Here is a 22186-nt window from a genome sequence, read left to right on the forward strand (position 1 = left end):
ACTTGGACCCTAAAGGATGGGTAGTTAGGCCTAATTGAGAGAATATGGAAAGCATATCTTAGCAGATCATGAGGACGATTGCATGATAAACATGCACATGGCATCCTGGCTGCACCGCGAGGATTAATGTGGTGTGATTTATTTTCTGCTCTGCCAGTCCTCCTCTGCTCTAGTTATTGTCTCCACTCTGTACACTCAGCCATGCACAGCTCCTTCACCACTCCCGACCAAAGGGGCACTGTCTTAGCGACCTCACCCTCCCAAGCCTGGACATGAGGAATTTGACTTGCTATGGTAGTGTGAAAGAATTCCAATCCAAAATAGAACTGGAGGAGATAAAATGGAGATAAAATGGTTGGGAAGTTTAGCCAGAGGCAGGCAAGGAAGAGGATCCAGATGGTATTGGTCTCACAAAGTGGACTGAATTGAGCTTTGTTTGCATGACTTGTTGGCCTGAAACAAATAGACCGCTAGATATTTTTCCAGCAAAGATGGGATTATTCAGATCAGTAGAGAATCGCAATTCAGGGTCTGCAACCATGGCGAGCCACATGCAAGTTCCCTGTACAGTAAGGAAAGGAGAATGCGTTTATCGAGGGGAGAAAGAAGCTGGGAGGGCTATAGTAGACAGAGTCCGTGGCTTTTCATTGGCTGAGTCCTTGTCAGGAAAGGAGTCTTTCTTCTTCCTGTTGCGTTCTGCTGTTGCTGCAGGGTGTGAGAGCGCCCCCTGCTGGTCTCCCAACTCTATTTAATTGAGGTTTCTGTTTATTAATTTTTTTGCTTACTTTACAAGAAAATGAAGTAATCATAATATAATATTTTTGGTAATGTTTTTGTAATCATAATAATCAGTATGAATTTTGTTAGTTTACATGTATGAATGGCTAAGAGACCCTGATATATTAGAGAATCTGACTTACTAGATTTGTGATTTTAATTTATGTTTAATTGCTATTCCACTTGTAGTTTTTTATTTTGTCCTTTTGTTTGTTTATGTATTTATTTTTGGCTGATCTGCACAGCATGCGGGATCTTAGTTCCCTGACCAGGAATCAAACCTGTGCCCCCTGCAGTGGAAACATGGAGTCTTAACCACTGGACTGCCAGCAAAGTCCCCCACTTGTAGTATTTTTATTGGAAAGCTCTGTATAGGGAAAACTCTTCCTCCCATGTGTTTCTTCTTTACTCTGACACTACTATCACACTGACAACACTTACGTCACCAGACGTGTGGGATTTTTTTCTATGTCAAGCAATTCTGTGACACCCTCTGAGTGTCCAACAATTCAACTCAATTTTGACACTATCTACCTGGAGATAGCATCAGATCCCACAGGTGAAGATCTCAGTCCCACAAAACTGCTCCTCTCCCCACTTCAGATGACAATTGCAAGTCCAGGTTGTCTCTTGTGCTTCTGACCAATTGATTGACTATAAATCAAGGTTCCCATGACCCCATCCTTGGTTTTGATTAATTTGCTGGAGCAGCTCACAGAACTGAGGAAAGCAGTTTACTTACTGTTTACTCATTTATTATAAAAGGATAAGATAAAGGATACAGATGAACATCAAGATGGAAGAGATGCAGAGGGCAAGGTATGTGGGAAAGGATGTGGAGCTTCCATGTTTTCTCCAGGAGCACCACTCTTCCATACCTGCAGGTGTTCACCAGGTGTTAGAGAAACTCTCCTAACCCAGTACTTTTGGGATTTTTATGGACGCTTCATCATGTAGGCATGATTGATCATTAATTTCATTTCCAGCCCCTCTCTCCTCTCTGGAGAATGGGAAGTGAGGCTGAAAAGTCCAAGCTTCTAATCATGGCTTGGTCTTTCTGGTGGCCAGCCCCCATCCAGCAGCCCACCAAGAGTCACCTCATTAAAAGTGACTAATGACACTGCTATCACCCAGGAAATTCCAAGGGATTTATCAACTCTGTGTTAGGAACTAGAAAGACCAAATATTAAAACAAAAGATGCTCCTAGTGCTCTTATCAATTAGGAAATTACAAGGGTTTTAGGAGATCTGTGCCAGGAATGGGGTGAGGGGCGGTGACAGAGACCGATATATATATGTATTTCTATTATCTCACAGCTGTAAAAGAGTTTCTTTGCAAACAGTATTTCACTGTTTAAGAAAATTTGTTTTAATCAAAAATTTTGGACGTATTAAGTTTGTAAGTAGTGTTTAAAATACTTTGGATGATTTGTTTTGTTAGATTTTTAGCAGTGGTGCATTGGTAGATGTAGCATTTGCCAGTTTCACTGTGTACATATTCCCATTATGGTCAATTTCATGCTACCTACATGATGTCACTGAAGCTGAGATTGAAATTTGAAATTAGCAACTTTAATAAATTTTGTATTGATTTAAACACAAGTAACCATGTTTTGTTTTGTTTTCCTGAGCACAAAATGCTCCCTTAACATTAAAAAACAAACAAAATAAGTTCAAATGACTATGGCTGGGGGTAGGGGAGCCATCAGGGGTAAATGTGTGAATGGAAATCTCTTCTTTAAGTGTGTTGTTATGAATCTCACCATCTTTAAAACCAACATGCCAAATCTGATAAATTCATTCAGGTAAAGGGAAGAGGAGCAAGATGTAGTATGGATAATTTAGTGTGATTTGACATTGGTTATACTTAAATCACTCAATAGGCAAATTTTAAGCCAGATTAGGAGAGGCAGGATCTAATTTAGTAAATCTGTGGAGATGTTTTAGGGCGGAACGCTCTTCCCACTTCAGAATTAAATCCCTAGCACACCTGCACAAAAATGTACACATGGTTTCCACCATCTTTCCATGCCACTACAATGGTAGGCATGAATGTCCTGGCTGATGCTCTCAGGAGCATCAACAATGCCAAAAAGAGGCCCAAATGTCAAATCCTTACTAGGCATTGCTTCAAAGTCATTGCCTGGTTTCTAACTGATGTTGAAGCATGGTGACATTGGTAAATTCGAAGTCATTGATGATCACAGAGCTGGGAGAATTGTGAACCTCCCAGGCAGCTAAAGTGTGGAGTGATCAGCCCTAGATTAGGTGTGTAACTCAAAGATCTAGAAAAATGGCAGAATAATCTGCTCCTATCCTGTCAGTTTGGTTTCATTGTGCTGATGAACTTAACTGGCATCATGGACCAAGAGGAAGCAAGACAAAAACACACATAAGGGAAAATCCTTAGGATTCTTTTTCTAGGAATGTAACATATAGATACAGATAAATCACTTCAATGGGGGGAAAAGTACACCATGGGAGGATTCTGATGTCCAGCTTCCTCCATGCCTCTATTCCCAACTCAACCTTTCCACAGCGTAGAACAGCATTGCCTTGGCCACTCAGGTGAACAGACATGGTAATAGTGGTGCCAACTGCAAACAATGTTGCTAAAATTTACCTTTCTCCGTGAAACATGGATTTTCCATCTAGGGACCTTGTTCTGGTTTGTATCTTACCCTCTTAGACTTCAGGAAACCTTTGCTCAGGAATAGCCACGTCACTCTTAATAGTATCTTGGACCTTGGCTCCTGGGTGTCATTCAGATCTCATATCACTGAACTATTACTCATTCAAATTGGTCTGACTTGGCATTTCACATCCATAATGTAGCTCAAACTCACCTTGACTCCCAGCCAAGTGACGTTCTCAGTACTGTCCTCTCTGGCAGAGCTTAAGGTTCGTGTTATGTTATAGATCCGTGATATAAAGTATGATTCATGCCTAAACTGGTACGTAAGTATCTACCACTGAAGCCTCAAGAGAGGAGGCAAGGTTAAGAGATTAGAATGATAATACAAAGAGATACTGCTGAATTTTCCCCTTTCTGTACTCCATTTGTTACTTTATGGAACTTTGTTGAAAGAGGCATACAAATTTTGTCAAATCCTTTCATTGGAAATATCTTACTTTTCATAAATCATAGAAACTTAAAGTCAGAAGAAATCTTAGATCTAACATAGCTCACTTTTCCATGGAGTTTGGGAATCTTATCCACAACATACCTAGTCCAACACAGATTTCATCTAACTCTTGTCTAGATATGTCACGTGGTGGTCCATTCAACTGTTGGCCACTTCCGATGACAAGAAATCTCCCTCTTGTGAGGTTAAGGGTAATTAGTATATGCCATTGTGTACTGCCCTTTAGGGACATCCTCAGAGCATCTTCCAGGGAGGGACTTTACCACCATAAATTCCATCTAAAAGAGCTTGGAGTAGCTCCAGGACAATCCAAGCAGGTTTAAATAGACAAGATGGGATCAAATCTAAGATAACACAAGAATGGGATACGACTTTGAGGAGATATGAGTTGATAATAATGGCTATAGATAATACTTTACTATTACTATACATCAGAGATCAAAGAACCATTTAAGTACTTTATATTTATTAGCCATTTATTTCTTACTACCATCTCATGAAGAATATTGTCCTCATTTTCCCTGTTGAAACTGAGGCACAGAGTAATTAGTCCAAAGTCATGCAACTAGTAAGTCAAAGAGCTAGGACTTGAATCCAGGTCATTTGGCTCTGGAGCCTGGATCCTTAACCACTATAGTAGACTATCTCAATAACTGTAACTAAGAATGCCTAAACCGAGCTTCCCTGGTGGCGCAGTGGTTGAGAGTCTGCCTGCCGATGCAGGGGACACGGGTTCGTGCCCCGGTCTGGGAAGATCCCACATGCCGCGAAGCGGCTAGGCCCGTGAGCCATGGCCGCTGAGCCTGCACGTCCGGAGCCTGTGCTCTGCAACGGGAGAGGCCACAACAGTAAGAAGCCTGTGTACTGCAAAAAAAAAAAAAAAAAAAAAAAAAAAAGAATGCCTAAACCATGTGCGAGGTGTTATTTACTCACTTAATCCTCACAACAACAATCTAACGAGGCATGCACTATTACAGAACAGCTAAGTAAATTGCCCAAGTTCTCACAGCTAGTGAGTACTGAAGTTGGAATTCAACTCCAGGTAGCCTGGCTCTAGATCTGATACTCTTCTCCACTATTCTAGATCTTCTTGGTTGTTGTTCCATGTAGATGATGACGGTGTCAGATACAGAACTTTGTTAAGTGCAGGGAAGACAAATGACAAGGTGGAAAAGAATAAGATAGGCACCAGCTGGTAAAAGCGTGGAGGGAAATTTTTTTTTTTTTTTTGGTGGCGCCGAGCAGCATGCAGGGATCTTAGTTCACCCACCAGGGATCGAACCTGTGCCCCCTGCAGTGGAAGCCCAGAGTCTTAACCACTGGACCGCCAGGGAAGTCCACCATGGAGGGAAGTTAGATGCTAACTGGTATACGGGACACTCAGAGGACTCCCAACTCCCAACCCCAATCATTCTTGCTAAGGACATAGAGAAGACAAATTATCTCTACACAGATGGAGCCTAAAGAATCAGAAAGAATGGCCTCCCTGCAGGAGTACATTCAAGAAGCTGCCTCTGTGCAGAAAGGAAAATTATCTTTCCAGTCTGGCAGAAGACAATCTCCAATCTTCACTAGATAATGGGGAAATGAAGCCTAGTATAATTTGCCACTTTTTGGTTTCAGGAAGGGGGTGAGAAGTTTGCAGATACCTGAATGTTTACTGTGAACATGTGGATTGGAGGTACTACTGGGGCAAGTAAAGAAAGGTCCGTTTAAAATTCTACTCATTGGTGATGATCATTTTGAGATGTGTAGAAATATCAAATCACTATGTTGTGCACCTGGAACTAACATGTGTTGTAGGTCAATAATGCTTCAAAAAAAAAAAAAGAATCAAAAATAAAATAAAATTCTATCCATTGGATTATTTATTTATTTATTTATTTATTTATTATTTATTTATTTTTGGCTGTGTTAGGTCTTCATTGTTGTGCTCGGGCTTTCTCTAGCTGCGGCGAGTGAGGGTTACTCTTCGTCGAGGTGCACGGGCTTCTCATTGCAGTGGCTTCTCTTGTTGTGGAGCATGGGCTCTACACGCACAGGCTTCAGTAGTTGTGGCGTGCGGGCTCAGTAGTTGTGGTCCACGGGCTTAGTTGCTCCGTGGCATGTGGGATCTTCCCGGACCAGGACTTGAACCTGTGTCCCCTGCACTGGCAGATGGATTCTTAACCACTGCGCCATCAGGGAAGTCCCTGATTCCCTTTCTGAACAGGTTTTTGTTGTGTGTGTGTGAGCTATGTAGAAGGTTTCATGGTTCATGAAGATATTAAAAAAAAAAAGCCTCAGAATAATGAATAGTGAGTTGTACTGAATATTAAGCAATGCAATTAGTTCATTTTTCAGAAATCCATATAATAGACTTCTTAACTAAGAATGAAGTCCTTTGGATTCCACATTTAGTTATTTGTTTGTTCATTCAGAGGACATCACTCAGTCATCTAAAATAATATCTAAATCAGTGTTTAGAAAATCATATTTGCAGAGGAAATTTACAATTTTTTTAAAAAGAAATGGATTCACTTTAAAAATAAGTAATTATTTAAAATATCCAATGCTTGTTAGTTGTAGTCATTCAGTAAATATTTATTGAACACCTACTGCTAAGTTCTCAGTATACAGCAACAGCAGCAAAGCAAAAAAACTTTCAGCCCTGCCCTCACAGAACTGACGTTTTAGTCGGGAAGGAGGAAATAACCACCACCAACAACAAAAAAATGACTTTTTAGAGAGTGCTAAGCATTAAGGAGAAAAATGAAGGGGATTAGGAGTGGAATGTGCAATTTATACAGGATGACCAAGGAAGACATAAAATGCACATATTCCTTCAGGTTTAGGATTATGTAGTATCTCACCTGCACTGAGACGTATCTGATGTATTTTTATATGCTACCAAATAATGATGTTAAGAGGCAATAAAAAGAAAGTGTACTGGGTTTTAGGGTTCTAGGTAGCAACACTTTAAAAAAAATAAATTTATTTATTTATTTTTGGCTGCATTGGGTCTTCATTGCTGCGCGCAGGCTTTCTCTAGTTGTGGAGAGAGGACGCTACTCTTCGTCGAGGCGCACGGGCATCTCATTACAGTGGCTTCTCTTCCTGTGGCATACTGGCTCTAGGCGCATGGGCTTCAGTAGCTGCGGGGCCCTGCCTCCAGAGCGCAGGCTCAGTACTTGTGGCTCACGGGCTTACTTGCTTCGTGGCATGTGGGATTTTCCTGGACCAGGGCTCAAACCTGTGTTCCCTGCATTGGCAGGCGGATTCTTAACCACTGTGCCACCAGGGAAGCCCTACCTTTTAAAATTAAATCCATTGTGAGATACCCCTAGTTTCAATTCCACTTTAATAATGAATACTTGGAGTCTTTTTTTTTCTTTCTTTCAAATTTAGTTTCCCAAGAAGTAGCAGGACTGACTTTTCCTGTAGTCCAGGAACACTACAAGGCTACGTGTGCTCTTGAGAGCAGGCAATATGTCTCATTTTTATTTTTTATTCCCCAGAGTCCATGACAGTGTGGGGCACATACCTTTCAAAGCAAGTTTGGCGCTTGGAAGCCACTGAATGTGTGTCCAGTAAATACTAACTGCAAGTGTTGGTGCAAGGGAGAATGTTGAGCAACAGGGCCTGCTCAGGCACAGCGCATCCCAGAGATTCCAACTTCACAAGGGCAGATTTCTGAAGAAATCTCTTTATTTGGATCAAAATGCTTTCTGGTGCTCTCCCTCTGCCGAGACAGCACGAATTTATGAAACGTGCTCCTGTCTGCTCTAAAGGCAGCGTCCGATGTTGACAGCTGCATTGGGCCGAGAGGCCAAGTTCGTCCTCTGCCAGTGTTAGACCTGTCCCTAGAGGAGCCCCTCTAGGTGGAGAGACTCATGTCTGCCTCTTTCTCTCCCCCGTGTTTCTCCTAGCCCCTCGTTCCCAGTCCCGAGTTGCTCAATCCAAAGGTCGCCTCCCGCCCGCCCACGCCCAGGTCGGAGGACTTCTGGCCACGGCATCCATCCAGAAGGAGACCACCTAGCGCAGACCTCCAGCGTAGCCTTCCTCCTCTACCGCCCCGCACACTCACTCCCGCCCCGCCCCCCCGGGGTCTCCCCGATTGGCTCTGGCGGGCAAGGGTGCCGCTGATTGGCCAGCGGGCCTTCACCGCGCAGTGACGCCTCTGTCTTCCGGCCCGGCCTGTCCCTGAGTGACCGCCCGCCGGGCCAGCGCGGGCTGTGGCTCCCGGCTCAGACCGAGGCTCACTCGGCCGGGGAGAGGGTAGCAGGAGCAGTGGGCCTCGGGGTAAGGGTTGGGGTGCAGGGAGGGCCTCGGGTCTTGGGCTGGGGGTGCAGGGCTGGGAGGAGGGCGGGGGCGCCAGGCGGCTCCGGGGAGCCCAGGGACATGGCACTGCCCGACGATGAGGAGGGGACAACGGTGGCGAACGGGCACCCGCCCGCCAACGGATACCTCCCGGTCCCGGGGGACTCGCCTGCTGGAAAGGTGAGCGCGGAGACGCAGAACGGGCCCAAAGCCGGCTGCCTGGCCCTGAATGGGGTCTCTCGGGACAGCCCCAAGGCCTCCTCGGGAGCTCTGGACAGGCCGAAAACTCCGCTGGCCCCGGAGGAGGAGACCCAGGCCCGGCTGCTGCCCAAGGACCCTGGCGAGGAGACGCCGGCGGTCGAGGGCACCCTGGTGCCCCGGACTGCGCTCTCCGCGCGGCGCTTTTTGGTGCTACTGATCTTCAGCCTGTACTCGCTGGTGAACGCTTTTCAGTGGATCCAGTACAGCATCATCAGCAACGTTTTCGAGGGTTTCTACAACGTTTCCTCGCTGCACATTGACTGGCTGTCCATGGTGTACATGCTGGCCTACGTGCCCCTCATCTTCCCGGCCACCTGGCTGCTGGATACCAGAGGCCTGCGGCTCACCGCCCTGCTGGGCTCCGGCCTCAACTGCTTGGGCGCCTGGATCAAGTGCGGCAGCGTGCAGCAGCATCTCTTCTGGGTCACCATGTTGGGCCAGTGCCTGTGCTCTGTGGCCCAGGTGTTCATCCTCGGCTTGCCCTCCCACATCGCTTCAGTGTGGTTTGGGCCCAAGGAGGTGTCCACAGCTTGCGCCACCGCCGTGCTAGGTAATCAGGTAAGGACTAGGGTAATAGATGAAAATCGGATCCTGAAGGACCAGATAAAACGTCATAGGCCATGTGAGCTAGGTATATGGATGGACCCTTAGGAGGCCTTCTATAAATGAAGGAGAGGAGATGAGCAGTCATAAAATAGGAAGCAGTCTTGGATTAAAGAGGGGTTTTGATTTATTTGTGAAGACAGACCTTTCAAAACCAGTTTAAAATGACTACCTGGTCATCTTTGAGAATTACCTGTAAAGTAATTAACTGTACAGGCCCATATCTAGGCCTAACATCATAGAAAACTTGTCAGTGCAATAATGAATGAGTCTAAAGTAGGTATTATTTTTGTCATCAGTGTATTCTTTGCAAAAGGAAGGTGCTGGGTTCTGGGAAGGTTGTTCTTAATTTGAGTGGTCCATGTAAACAGCTTCTGTTTAATTTTATATATTAGCAGTCAGCAGAGTGCCTGGTACATAACAGACATTTGTAAATGATCGCTAAATAAATCTAGTGATAAAGACCTCACAGCATTACTGAGTCCTATTACCAAATTTTAACGGTAAGAAAATGCAAGACAAATCATAGATCATAGAATCCATTGCAGAAGCACGGCTTATTTTGCCAAGTCTCCATTAAACTGTTTCCTAGACTTGCCAACACCATAGGTTCAAATTCATTAGCATTCCAGTAGCATTATTAGGTAGAATTTGTGTGTGTGTGTGTGTGTGTGTGTGTGTGTGTATGTTTTAATTGCAGAATGGTCCTTTTACTGTAATTTAAATTTTGCATATGGAGTCCTATGATACTTTATGTAAATTATATTGAGTGTTCATTCAGCTTGAGGAGAATCAAGTTAAAAACCTGTATAACAAGGGACTTCCCTGCCGGTCCCATGGTTAAGACTTCCCCTTCCAATGCAGGGGGTGCGGGTTGGATCCCTGGTCAGGGAGCTAAGATCCTACATGCCTTGGGGCCAAAAAAACCAAAACATAAAACAGAAGCAATATTGTAACAAATTCAATAAAGACTTTTAAAAGAAATTGCTTAAAAAAAAAAAAGACCTGTATGACAAAAATGTTACCTCTCTCTATACATATATCATGTAGCTATGTAACAAAAGAATGTTACTCTTTTACTTCTGGTCTAACACTTGTTTCAAGATCACAGTAAGATCTATTTAAATTCCATGTAAAGACTAACTCTACATGTGGGCTTATTGCTTTATATTTATTTCCCTTAAAAGTACAGAAGAAGGGATAGCTTGAAATATAGTTGTATATCCAAAATAATTTGTGACTGATATTTTAGTTGGTTGCTTCTGCATGTTTGGTTAGGAACTGTTTCCTTAAAATATTTTTTCATTTACAAAATTACATGCAAGATTAATACTTCGTTGAGCATGATGGAAATATTATCAATCCATATCTATAGATTATCTATTTCATGGATAATAAATGGAAATGTTTTCTCATAGGCAGATTTCCCTCTAACACTTAGCACACCTCTGGGCCTTCCTCCTACATTCTCCCTAAGTGTTCGAATCCTTCCTTGGCTCTAGTAGCTCTGCACTTGCTCACAACCCCCAAGTATGCATCTTTAGCCTAGATTATGGAGTGATCATTCATAGTAATATTCAACATTATTGAGCATTCACTAAACCTGGAACCATGCTAAGTACTTTACACACATTGTTTCATTTAATTTAATTATGTAAGGTAGGAACTATTAGTCTCCTCATTTTATATATACAGAAGCTGAGACTTGAAGGGATAAAATTATTTTCCAAAAGTCACACAGCTAATTAGCAGCAGAATTCACACTCAGGTCTGTCTGATTCCTGAATCCTATCTTTTAACTACCCATCTACTGTGCCAAGTCTCTAACCTGAGAGAACCTTCTAAAAAAAATTTTTTTTTTAATTTTTTAGCCGTGCTGCACGGCTTGCAGGATCTTAGTTCCCCATCCAGGGATTGAACCCAGGCCCCAGCAGTGAAAGCACCAAGTCCTAACCACTGGACTGCCAGGGAATTCCTGAGAGAATCCTTTAAAACATAGATCAGATCATGTCATAGCTCTGCTTTGAACTCTCCAATGATTTCCCATAGTAATTAAAATAAAATCTAAATTCCTTACTCTGGATTACAAAACCTTACTAATATGTTTTTGGTTCTTTAAACAACACTAAGCTTGAATTTTTCATAAGGGCCTTTGCAAAAATATTCTCTCTGTCTGGAATGTTCTTCCTCCTAGGATCACATTGTTATATCCTTATTATCATTCAGCTCTCAGTTTAAATTCATTTTAAATATCATTCAGGGGCATTTCTTGAGGATCCCATTTAGAGTTGCCCAGTCACTGTCTTATTACATCATTGTACTTTAGTCCTCTATGTAGTGCTTATCACTGTCTGATATGTTTATATATTAATTGTTAATTATTACTCTTCTCCAATCCCTACCATTAGGTTGTAAGTTTCATGAAATAGGCACATCATCTGAATGTACAGCATTCATTACAGTGCCTGGCACGTTGTAGATTCTCCATAAAAATTTATTCAATAAATTAATGAGCTTCAGACTTATTTAGATACTGGTCAGCTGGATATTTCCACTTGACTATCCCATATGACCCCATCAATCAAAATTTACCTTGTCTCCCAGCTCATTACTCTTCATTTCTACTGCCACCATCTTAGCCTTGGCCACCCGTAGCTCTCACCTAGAGCTTGCTAACTGATTTTCCTATCTGCAGCTCTTGCTCTCTCCCTTCTGTTCTCCATATTCGTCCATTGTGGTCTTTCTAATGTGCATATCTGTCCTGGACACTCCCTTGCCCCCTGCAGTGTCTTCCATTGCCCTTAGGAAAAAATTCAAACTCTTTAAGTGTCAAGTGAGACCTTCCAGTTCTGCCTCCTGCCAATTCCTCAGCATCACCTCTCTGCACAGCCTCCATTCCTCGTATACAGACTCTTTCTCTGCTCTGAGGGGACTTGTGCACTACTTACAGTTTCTCACAAGGTCACGCTCTCTCCTTCCTTTGTACATGATGTCCCCTTGATTGGGAACAATTTTTTTTTGAATTTTATTTTATTTATTTTTTATACAGCAGGTTCTTATTAGTCATCAATTTTATACACATCAGTGTATACATGTCAATCCCAATTGCCCAGTTCATCCCACCACCCCCACCCCCGATTTCCCCCCTTGGTGTCCATACGTTTGTTCTCTACATCTGTGTCTCAGTTTCTGCCCTGCAAACCGGTTCATCTGTACCATTTTTCTAGGTTCCACATATATGCATTAATATACGATATTGGTCTTTCTCTTTCTGACTTACTTGACTGGGAACATTTCTATTTCACTTGGCTAACTCTAATTTCTTATTCAGATCTTTGTTCCTTCAGAAATTTTTCCTGAACCCCAAGTCTATACAAGGTGCTCCTCTAAAATACTCTCTTAGCTAAGGTGACCATATGTTCCAACTGGCCTAGAACAGTCCAGGTGTACATCTGTGGTCCAGTACAACTGCTCATGGGGTCCCTTTCACTCTGACTAGTGTTCTTGCTTGAATAATCAATTACATGATCTTCCCAGTCATGGCGCCCTCTACCTCTCATCACAGTACTGCTCCTACTACACTCGTAATTACCTGTTGAACTGTCTCTGTCCAGCTTTTTATAGGGAGCAAATGAAATATTTGGTAAATGTTACTATCTCTGCCTCAGCCTCCTTTTTGAAACCTATCTTGGGCCCTTCTGTCTCACCTCCATCCCCCAAAGAATCTGAAGTCTCCCTCCGCTGAGCCTCCTTTAATACTTTGATTTTATTTCTCTTGTGATTATCATAGTCGGCCTAATTTTTTTTTTCCTGAGGTGAAATTCACATAAAAAAATTAATCATTTTAAAGTGTACAGCTCAGTGGCATTTAGTACCTTCACGATGTTGTGCAACCATCACCTATATCTGGTTCCAAAACATTTTCATCTACCCTCAAAGAAGACCCAGTTCCCACTAAGCAGTCACTCCTCATTCCCCCCTCTCTAGCCCCGGCAACCACTAATTTGTTTTTTCGCTATGGATTTCCCTAGTCTAGATATTTCTTTCTTCTTTTTTTTTTAAAGAGTATTGCTCCTTTTTAAAAAAATTAATTAATTAATTAATTAATTTTTGGCTGTGTTGGGTCTTCGTTTCTGTGCGAGGGCTTTATCCAGTTGCGGCGAGCGGGGGCCACTCTTCATCGCAGTGCGGGGGCCCCTCACTGTCGCGGCCTCTCCCGTTGCAGAGCACAGGCTCCAGACGTGCAGGCTTAGTAGTTGTGGCTCACGGGCTTACTTGCTCCGCGGAATGTGGGATCCTCCCAGACCAGGGCTCGAACCCGGGTCCCCTGCATTGGCAGGCGGACTCCCAACCACTGCACCACCAGGGAAGCCCCTAGATATTTCATATAAATAGAATTATACAGTATGTGACCTTTTGTGTCTGGCTTCTTTCATTTAACAAGTTTTCAAAGGTCATCCATGTTACAGCATCTATCAGTATTTCATTCTTTCTAAATAATATTTCATTGAATGGGTATACCACATTTTGTTTATCCATTCATTCATTGATAGACAATTTGCTTGTTTCCACCTTTTGGCTATTGCAAATAGGGCTGCTATGGATATTCATGTACAATATTCAATACCTGTTTTCAGTTTGGGGGTATATACCCAAGAGAGGAATTGCTAGGTCATACAGTCACTCTATGTTTAACTTTTTAAGGAACTGCCAAATTGTTTTCCATGGTCACTGCACTGTTTTACAATCTTATTAGCAGTATACGAGTGTTCCAATTTCTCCACATCATGACAACATTTGTTATTTTCTGTTTTTTTTTAAATTATAGCCATTCTAGCGGGTATGGTTTTGATTTGCATTTTCCCAATAACTAGTGATATTGAGCATTTTTTCATGTACTTGTTGGACATTTGTACATCTTCTTTGGAGCAATGTCTATTCAGGTCTTTTGCCCATTTTTGAATTAGGATGTTTGTCTTTTTGTTGTCGAGTTGTAAGAGTTCTCTGTATATTCTGGATGGTAGATCCTTATCAAATATAATATTTGCAGATATTTTCTCCCATTCTGTAGGTTGTCTTTTCTCAGCATTTTCTGCGTGTATGTGTGTATTTTTATTCTCCTTTTTACTGTAAGTAGCCAAAGGTTAAGGAGTGTGTCTTACACAACTTTATAGCAGCATCATTTGGATGGTTGGAGCTTAGTAAATGTTTATTGAATAGGGAAGACATTTGACAGCAATTTTCCTTTAACAGTATGGTAAAAAGACATTAGAACATGGTGCTTCAGAGCTTACGAAAGGACCTTGCAATAGTGGTTGTCTTTATGTTGATTAATTACTTTTTTTTCTCTTATAATAAGAAGAAAGAATTAACAGGACTGTTCATTTTACAGCTTGGAACTGCAGTTGGCTTTTTGCTGCCACCAGTGTTAGTGCCGAACACACAGAATAACACACAACTGCTGGCTTGTAATATCAGTACCATGTTTTACGGAACTTCAGCTGTCGCCACATTTTTATTTATTTTAACAATAATTGGTAAGTGAATTACTTTCCCTAAAGCTTAAATAGATAAGTGCATGACACACATATGAAAATAAAAATAACCAACCCTGAAAATTTGTACTGGTAATATCTCAAGTGCTATTTGCTTGTTTCATTCTTGCTGTTCACTTTCTTGTTTAGGTAATGAATGCTATACGCCTAGGAGTATACATCCGTTTTAATATTGTAAAGGGTTTGAAGACTAATTCATCTCATTTATCTCCCTACTAACTTTTCTTTCCTGATAACTGTTGGTTTCAAACATATTACCTGCCTCCCCTTTGCATATCCGTCTACGTGTCTGCATCTTACGCTAACCTTGCCAGGAACAAGTTCTTGTCGTGCTTTGAAAGGATGCGAATAGGCTACAACCTTCCTTTAAATGATAAATCCTTCCAGGGATCCCCAATTTAACAGGTAACTGGATCTGAAAATGTTGACCAGTGAATGATCCTGGGCAGTAGCAAGCTGTTCAGCAGAATTTCAAACTGTGGCAACTATCTGCTTGTTAGGCCACTCCAGCAAAGCACTGCTGCCGCCACTCGTCCCCGAGTCCTCTCGTCCGGGCCTGTCTCTTGAAGCAGTCAGTCAAAATCAGCTGCAAGCAGCCATCATCAATTTGGAAGAAGGTTTGGGAAGGTCTGCTTTTTAAAGTTTTTGTTTGTTTGTTTGTTTATAAATTTATTTATTTTTGGCTGCGTTGGGTCTCCGTTGCTGCGCGCTGTGCGTGGGCTTTCTCCAGTTGTGGCGAGCCGGGCCACTCCTCGTTGCAGTGCGTGGGCTTCTCATTGGGTGGCCTCTCTTGTTGTGGAGCACGGGCTCTAGGCGCGCGGGCCTCAGCAGTTGTGGCAGGTGGGCTCAGTAGTTGTGGCTTGTGGGCTCCGGAGCACAGGCCCAGCAGTTGTGGCGCACAGGCTTTGTCGCTCCGCGGCACGCGGGACCCTCCCGGACCAGGGCCCAAACCCGCATCCCCTGCACTGGCAGGTGGACCCTCAACCACTGTGCCACCAGGGAAGCCCTTAAAGTTTATTTTTAATGGGAAACAATTTTGATTTCAGAGAAAAGAATAGGTGAGGCTTATTTAAGTAATAGAGCTGCTAACATAACTATAATATTGCCTTTTGGGCACTCAGTATATCTTAAATTGATTTGAAGAAGAAAGGAACTTTAAAGTTGAAAGGCCATCTTTTAATCATTAAAATTTATAATTAAATTTCATTATAGCTGGAGTTTTAAATTTTATATGTTAATTTTTACTATGGTTATAACAGTAATGAAGAATGCAAGTTGTTTTTTATGATCACCAGATATAAAATCCTCAGTTTTCAAAGAAAATGTATGTTAAAGACTATGGAGTGTTTTGATAGAGATGCCTTTATTTTTTTAAATTTTATTTATTTAATTAATTTATTTTATTTTTGGCTGATTTGTGTCTTCGTTGCTGCACATGGGCTTTCTCTAGTTGTGGTGAGCGGGGGCTACTCTTCATTGCGGTGCGCAGGCTTCTCATTGCGGTGGCTTCTCTTGTTGCGGAGCACAGGCTCTAGGTGCGCGGGCTTCAGTAGTTGTGGCACGTGGGCTCAGTAGTTGTGTCTCGCGGGCTCTAGAGCACAGGCTCAGTTGTGGCACACAGGCTTAGTTGCTCAGTGGCATGTGGGATCTTCCCAGACCAGGGCTCGAACCCATGTCCCCTGCATTGGCAGGCGGATTCTTAACCATTGCACCACCAGGGAAGCCCAGAGATGCCTTTAGAGATGAACTGCTGGACCCAGGGATAGGAAACTCAGCCCACATTTTTTTTTTTTTTTTTTTTGTGGTACGCGGGCCTCTCACTGTTGTGGCCTCTCCCGCTGCGGAGCACAGGCGCCGGACGCACAGGCTCAGCGGCCATGGCTCACAGGCCCTGCCGCTCCGCGGCATGTGGGATCTTCCCGGACCGGGGCACGAACCTGTGTCCCCTGCATTGGCAGGCGGACTCTCAACCACTGTGCCACCAGGGAAGCCCCAGCCCACATATTTTTAATTTCCCTTAAGATAATGAACAAAATATTCTCTTGGTAGCATTTGAAGTATTCTGACATGTCCAATCTACCTATGATTGGTTTTTATGTTTCTGTTAGGGAGTGGCATATTTGCTGTGTGCTGACTACTGAAAAAGGATAAATTATCCCTTGTACTATTTTGGCAGTTTAACAAAGTTTTAAAAGAAATCTATAGTTTTGAAAAACAAATTCCTATATCTACTTTTCTGGTAGCCGTATTTGATTTGCTAGATGAAGTATGAGATATAGTTTATATACATTTTGCATAAATGGATCTTCCATTAGCAATAGGGTTTATTAAAATAAAATTCTCTTTCCTTTGATTGCTATGTATCTTTGCATAAATTCTGGTTTTCCTTTTTTTATTGTCTTCGATTGCTTGTCTCTTTGGAAGAAGTGAGAGTAATAGATTGTATATAAGATATCTATAGATACAAAATTATATATATGACACATGTATTTAAACATATATATATATATGAGATGCTACAAATATAAGATTTTTATTTGTCAAAGGAGTGAGACAAAAAACATAGGTGTGACCATTGGCGTATCACCCTGTATTATTTAATAAATTAAAAGAGAGCTGTTCATGTACATAATTATTTACGTACTCATGGCTTATGAGTAGACAGTGGAAATGGAAATGGGAGGTGAATGGAATGGAAATAGAATAGGAATAAAAAAGCTCATTGTCAAGTTTTGCTTGGGACCTACAAACTTAATCTTATGATACTAAGCATAGTATAAAAGCAAGATAATATACAGTTGTGATTTGAAAGTCTAGGTTGAAAATTGTGACGTTTAAATTAAAAATTTACCTGTTTTCCTTATACCTAAATATTTGCTATTGAGGAAAATATGGATTATTTTAAAAATCCTAACTTTCTTAAAGTTCCTTAATTACTAAGAGACAAGGCTACTTCCTTCTAAATTCTACCCATAAATACTTTGGAAGCCCAATCAAATCTTATAAAATAATTTAGTTTTGTGCTGATGCTTTTCAGCAATGTGACATATACCACACTGAAATTCAGAAGTCTTCCTAAAATACTAACTTGAGGGTTCATGTCATGTAATCCTATTACCCTCCCTAAGTGTAATCCATCTAACATTTCTAGGACTTAAGCCCAACCTTCCACTGAATTTCAAACTAATACCCCATTCTTATTGAGAGAATACTATTACAGTCTCTAACATTTGATTGATATGTACCAAACATGTTTAAAAGCACAACTACATGCTATATTTCATTTAATCCTCAAAGCCCTATAAGGTCGGTACTATTATTATCATTCCCATTTTATAAATGAGGAAACTGGGCACAGAATTTAAGTAAATTTAACTTACCCATGGTCACAGTTAGTATATAAATGCTAAAGATGAAATTTGAGCCTAGGCAATCTAACTCCATTAATAAAATGTTACATATACAAATATATCATTTTAATTTTTACTTAGTCTGATTTTTTGTTTCAATTCCTCTTGTATAAGTGGTAATGCTGTTGTATTTGAAAGCTGTTCTTATGCAGAGCAGTAAACTATATCACTTAAGTATGTCAGTTAAAATCCTTATCGTCCTGATTCACTAAAATGAGTGGATGACAGAAACTGAAAGTAATGGCAGTCAAAATATTTAATATTAAGGTATTTAAATACATGAGTATAAAACATGCATGCATAATTTTACTTTTGATTCTTATATTCAGGATATTTATATACTGGCTCCTATTACAAATTGTTAATAGAAGTACGTTTTACTTAGTGTATAAGAATTTCAAGCCCTGAGAAAAGTCTCTGATTTTATTTTTGGCTGCACTGTGCAGCATGTGGGATCTTAGTTCCCTGACCAGGGATCCAACCTGTACCCCCTGTGGTGGAAGACAAGTCCTAACCACTGGACTGCCAGGGAATTCCCTGAAAAGTCTCTGATTTTTAAAAATAAATATTCCTCAAAAAAACAATGTATTTTGTGTAGTACTCAATAATTACAAAATTCTTTTACCCATATCATATAGTCCTCATACCAGCTTATTGTTATTATCTCCATTTTATGAATGAGAAAGCAATAGCTGAGAAGCAGGAATTGATTTCTTTGAATCATATAGTGAGATGAGTCAGAGCCAGGATTCAAACCTGTGTTTGTCTTATAATAAATTAATATGTGTAATGTCCGCTTGAATCACAAAGGCACAAATAATGAAATCAAAAGATAATATTATAACCTGATTTCAAAAAATAGAAGTGGTCCTAAACACAATAGATTTGTTATTTATTCATCATGGGAGAAAAAGTTTGAATGTGGTGCCCAAAATCCTTTGGCTACTTTCCATGCCTGTTGCTAAGGGTGGAGAATAACTGTTTTATTAATTAATTATTTTATTAGTTAATTATTTTATATGCACAAATTTTTGGTGGGGAGAAGAGAAGAAGTTAGAAGTCTATTTTTCAGTTTCAAAGGAGAAAGAAAAAGCCATATTTCATCCTTTGAAAGGAGCAGTGAGGCGTAAACAGGGTCATAGACCAATGGTCTTTTTGTTCCTCTTTTTTTTTTTCTTCATAGACTTAAGCCTGACTTTACTATATTGTGTAACTGGTAGATAAACTCTTGATTTTGTCCAAGAGAGCAGTTGACTTCCTGAAACTAAGACGTAACAATTGTATTCAGAAAACAAGTCTAATGGAATTAAAGACTACCAGAACTTGTTTTTATTTTGCATTTGAGTTCAGATCTGAGCCATTTAGACTTATTTTACTATAGTAAATAAAAATCTAAGTAAGAGACTTAGGACTCATTCAATACCCATGACTACGTTGTAAGCATAGTTTCTACATTCTGAAACTTTGTTTTACAACCATGTGAGTTCTGTTTTACCAATATTAATAAAAAGAGATATTTCCTATCTTAACTAGGATGCAAAGAGACTTTCAGGAGAGGACAACAGGCGTCCTCAACAGTGCAAGGAGCAGATAGGGTGAAAGGAAGGGGAGGGATTGCAACCACTTAAAACGTTTTATGTCTACCAGTCCTCCAGTGTAAGGATATTAAAAAGTAAATATTTATGAGTTATGTCTCCTCTTCAATTAGTTGTAAGACCTATAAAAATAGAAGTCTAGTTTGTTGTTTTATTTATATCATAATTCATGTTTTGGTGAGCAAAGAGCTGTAATTTTTTAATTTTTAGCAGCAAACAGGAGAATTAGAGAATTACAATATTGTGTGCAAGTTTTAAGGATGATTTCTTTCTTTTGCAGTGATTTTCAAACCTGGCTGAGTGTTGAGCTTTGTGTAATACAGTTCTAAGGTTCTGTTCTGGAGGTTCTGATTCACTGAGCCTTCTCTAGAATCCTAAAATCTGTATTTTTAAAATATTTCTACATGATTACAGTTGACAGTCAGGTCCATCAGATGTAGACCACTTTCAAACTACAAAGCAGGTTTCTTTGTTGGAAGAAAGAAATAGCCACTATTTAAAAAGAGGGAGAGAGGGAGAAAGAGAAGGAGGAAATTCTAATATTTTAGAAAATATTACTTTCTTCTGAATCCATTTACCTTCTTTTTGGCTTTTGAATTTACCCTACTTTATTGATTCTAAAGTGTACATTTTTTTCACGGTGCCTCTGAAATTGAGGTGCCTTTAGTAATCAATCAATGGCGTCTAAGATGAATAAGTTCTAGAGATATGCTGTATAACATTATGCCTATAGTTAACAATACTTATTGTACACTTAAAAGTTTGTTAAGAGGGTGGATTTCAACTTAAATGTTCTTATCACAATAAAAAACTATCAATGGCATGTAACATTGGTGTCAATTGAGACATGGTTATGTGAAAACCTTCTGTTGATGCCTGCCAAAATCATTAAGTGCCAGCATCAGACCATTTTAGATTCAGTGAAATACAGCATTTTTCCTGTATGTATTTTAGTTTAAAATTTTGAGTCAATACTAAAACTGGATTTTAATTTCTGATGTACCACTCTTAGCAGGTCAGCTCTTCTATCAAAAAGTCTTGACTCCTGGCTAGCCATACCCTACAGAAATCTCTGCCTAGCCATCTGTTGTAGGAAATTAGCAGATCCTTCCCTGCCCAGCAAAAGGGCAGTCTCTAAGTGTCTGGCTGAGAAGGCTGTGCGATCTTTCTCTAACTACATAGTAATGGGCAGTGCTAGAACTTACAGTATCAGAAACTATGTATCACACTTTTATGTCTCCCAGCTCTACCCATAGATTTTCCATGTGCAGCTGAGGTGAGTCAGCAGGCAGGACCTAGCTCTGCGCCCATGAATCCACATGGACCTTTTCAGTTCTATAGGGGTAATTGCATCAGATGATAAACTTTATATCAAATTTCAGAAGAAAATAGGTACTAACTCAAGACAATCCTCTAAAAGTTCAATAAGATACTGGCTTGCTCATATCTGATATTACCTCTAATTACAGATTGAACCAAATTTAAAAATAGAATTCTTGAATACTTAATATAATAAAAATTAATCTTGCTTAACTAGAAATGGAATAATCACTGGGCAAAGTTGTGACATAGTATTGATGGGTTTACAGTTCAGTTCTGTGAATTGGCCAAATCTCTGAGTTCTAGTCCATTTCAGAGGGTTGAGATGATAATATCAAACTATTCTTCACTTAGAAATTAGTGAAAATGAAAAGCCTTACTATAAAAGACGTTTACTACCTCTTTAAACTTAAACTGAATTTAGTCTGCTCACTAAAGAAGACTCGTATATTGAATTATCTTTTCATGTATGTTTCCAGCATTCAAAGAAAAACCTCAGTATCCACCAAGCCAGGCTCAAGCAGTTCTCCAAGACAGTCCCCCTGGAGAGTATTCCTATGTGAAATCAATAAGGAACCTATTTAAAAATATTCCTTTTGTCCTTCTATTGATCACTTATGGTAAGTGGTTTTATTTTCGTTGATGTCTGTGTAAACCTTTGAGCATTACAGATTATTTTCTTATAATCTAGTGGTTTGAGCTTTAATTAATGAGATAATGAGATAGGTTTATTAACTCTATAATAATAGTGTAGTCATAAACCTAAATTTTTAATCAAAAGCAAAAACTTCAGAATGGATTTCCTTACACGTTTTTAGAACAAAAAAAAATTTGTGGATATTAAAGAAAGAAGCACTCTTTTTTTTTTTTTTTTGGCGGTACGCGGGCCTCTCACTGTTGTGGTCTCTCCCGTTGCGGAGCACAGGCTCCGGATGTGCAGGCCCAGCGGCCATGGCTCACGGTCCCACCGCTCTGCGGCATGTGGGATCTTCCTGGACCAGGGCACGAACCCGTGTCCCCTGCATCGGCAGGCGGACTCTCAACCACTGCGCCACCAGGGAAGCCCAGAAGCTCTCTTTTTAAAAAAAATTTTATTTAATTAAAAAAATTTTTTATACAGCAGGTTCTTATTAGTCATCCATTTTATACATATTACTGTATATATGTCAGTCCCAATCTCTCAATTCATCACAGCACCATCCTCCCCCGCCACTTTCCCC

The 22186-nt window shown here is 40.6% G+C and overlaps 1 protein-coding gene and 1 pseudogene across 4 annotated transcripts in view; both read left to right on the plus strand.

Moving 5' to 3' along the window:
- Nucleotides 1–2816: 2816 nt before the first annotated feature.
- On the plus strand, nucleotides 2817–3201 carry LOC309800568 (small ribosomal subunit protein uS8-like; annotated as a pseudogene). The gene has a single exon. The product of its transcript is annotated as a small ribosomal subunit protein uS8-like (transcript).
- A 5066-nt stretch (nucleotides 3202–8267) lies between these two features.
- The window catches only part of FLVCR1 (FLVCR choline and heme transporter 1), a 38270-nt gene continuing 24351 nt past the window's right edge, over nucleotides 8268–22186 (plus strand). Inside the window, exons 1-4 of one of the 3 annotated variants that reach the window (XM_082614423.1) lie at nucleotides 8268–9041; nucleotides 14479–14623; nucleotides 15142–15258; nucleotides 21446–21586. In XM_082614423.1, coding sequence (XP_082470549.1) covers nucleotides 8304–9041; nucleotides 14479–14623; nucleotides 15142–15258; nucleotides 21446–21586 — 1141 coding nt within the window. In that variant the 5' untranslated portion in view covers nucleotides 8268–8303. The remainder of the gene's footprint in view (nucleotides 9042–14478; nucleotides 14624–15141; nucleotides 15259–21445; nucleotides 21587–22186) is intronic. The other 2 variants (XM_082614424.1, XM_082614425.1) reach the window with 2 other exon arrangements.

The sequence above is a fragment of the Mesoplodon mirus genome, assembly GCF_964341445.2.
Source record: "Mesoplodon mirus genome assembly, chromosome: 3".
Classification (NCBI taxonomy): domain Eukaryota; kingdom Metazoa; phylum Chordata; class Mammalia; order Artiodactyla; family Ziphiidae; genus Mesoplodon; species Mesoplodon mirus.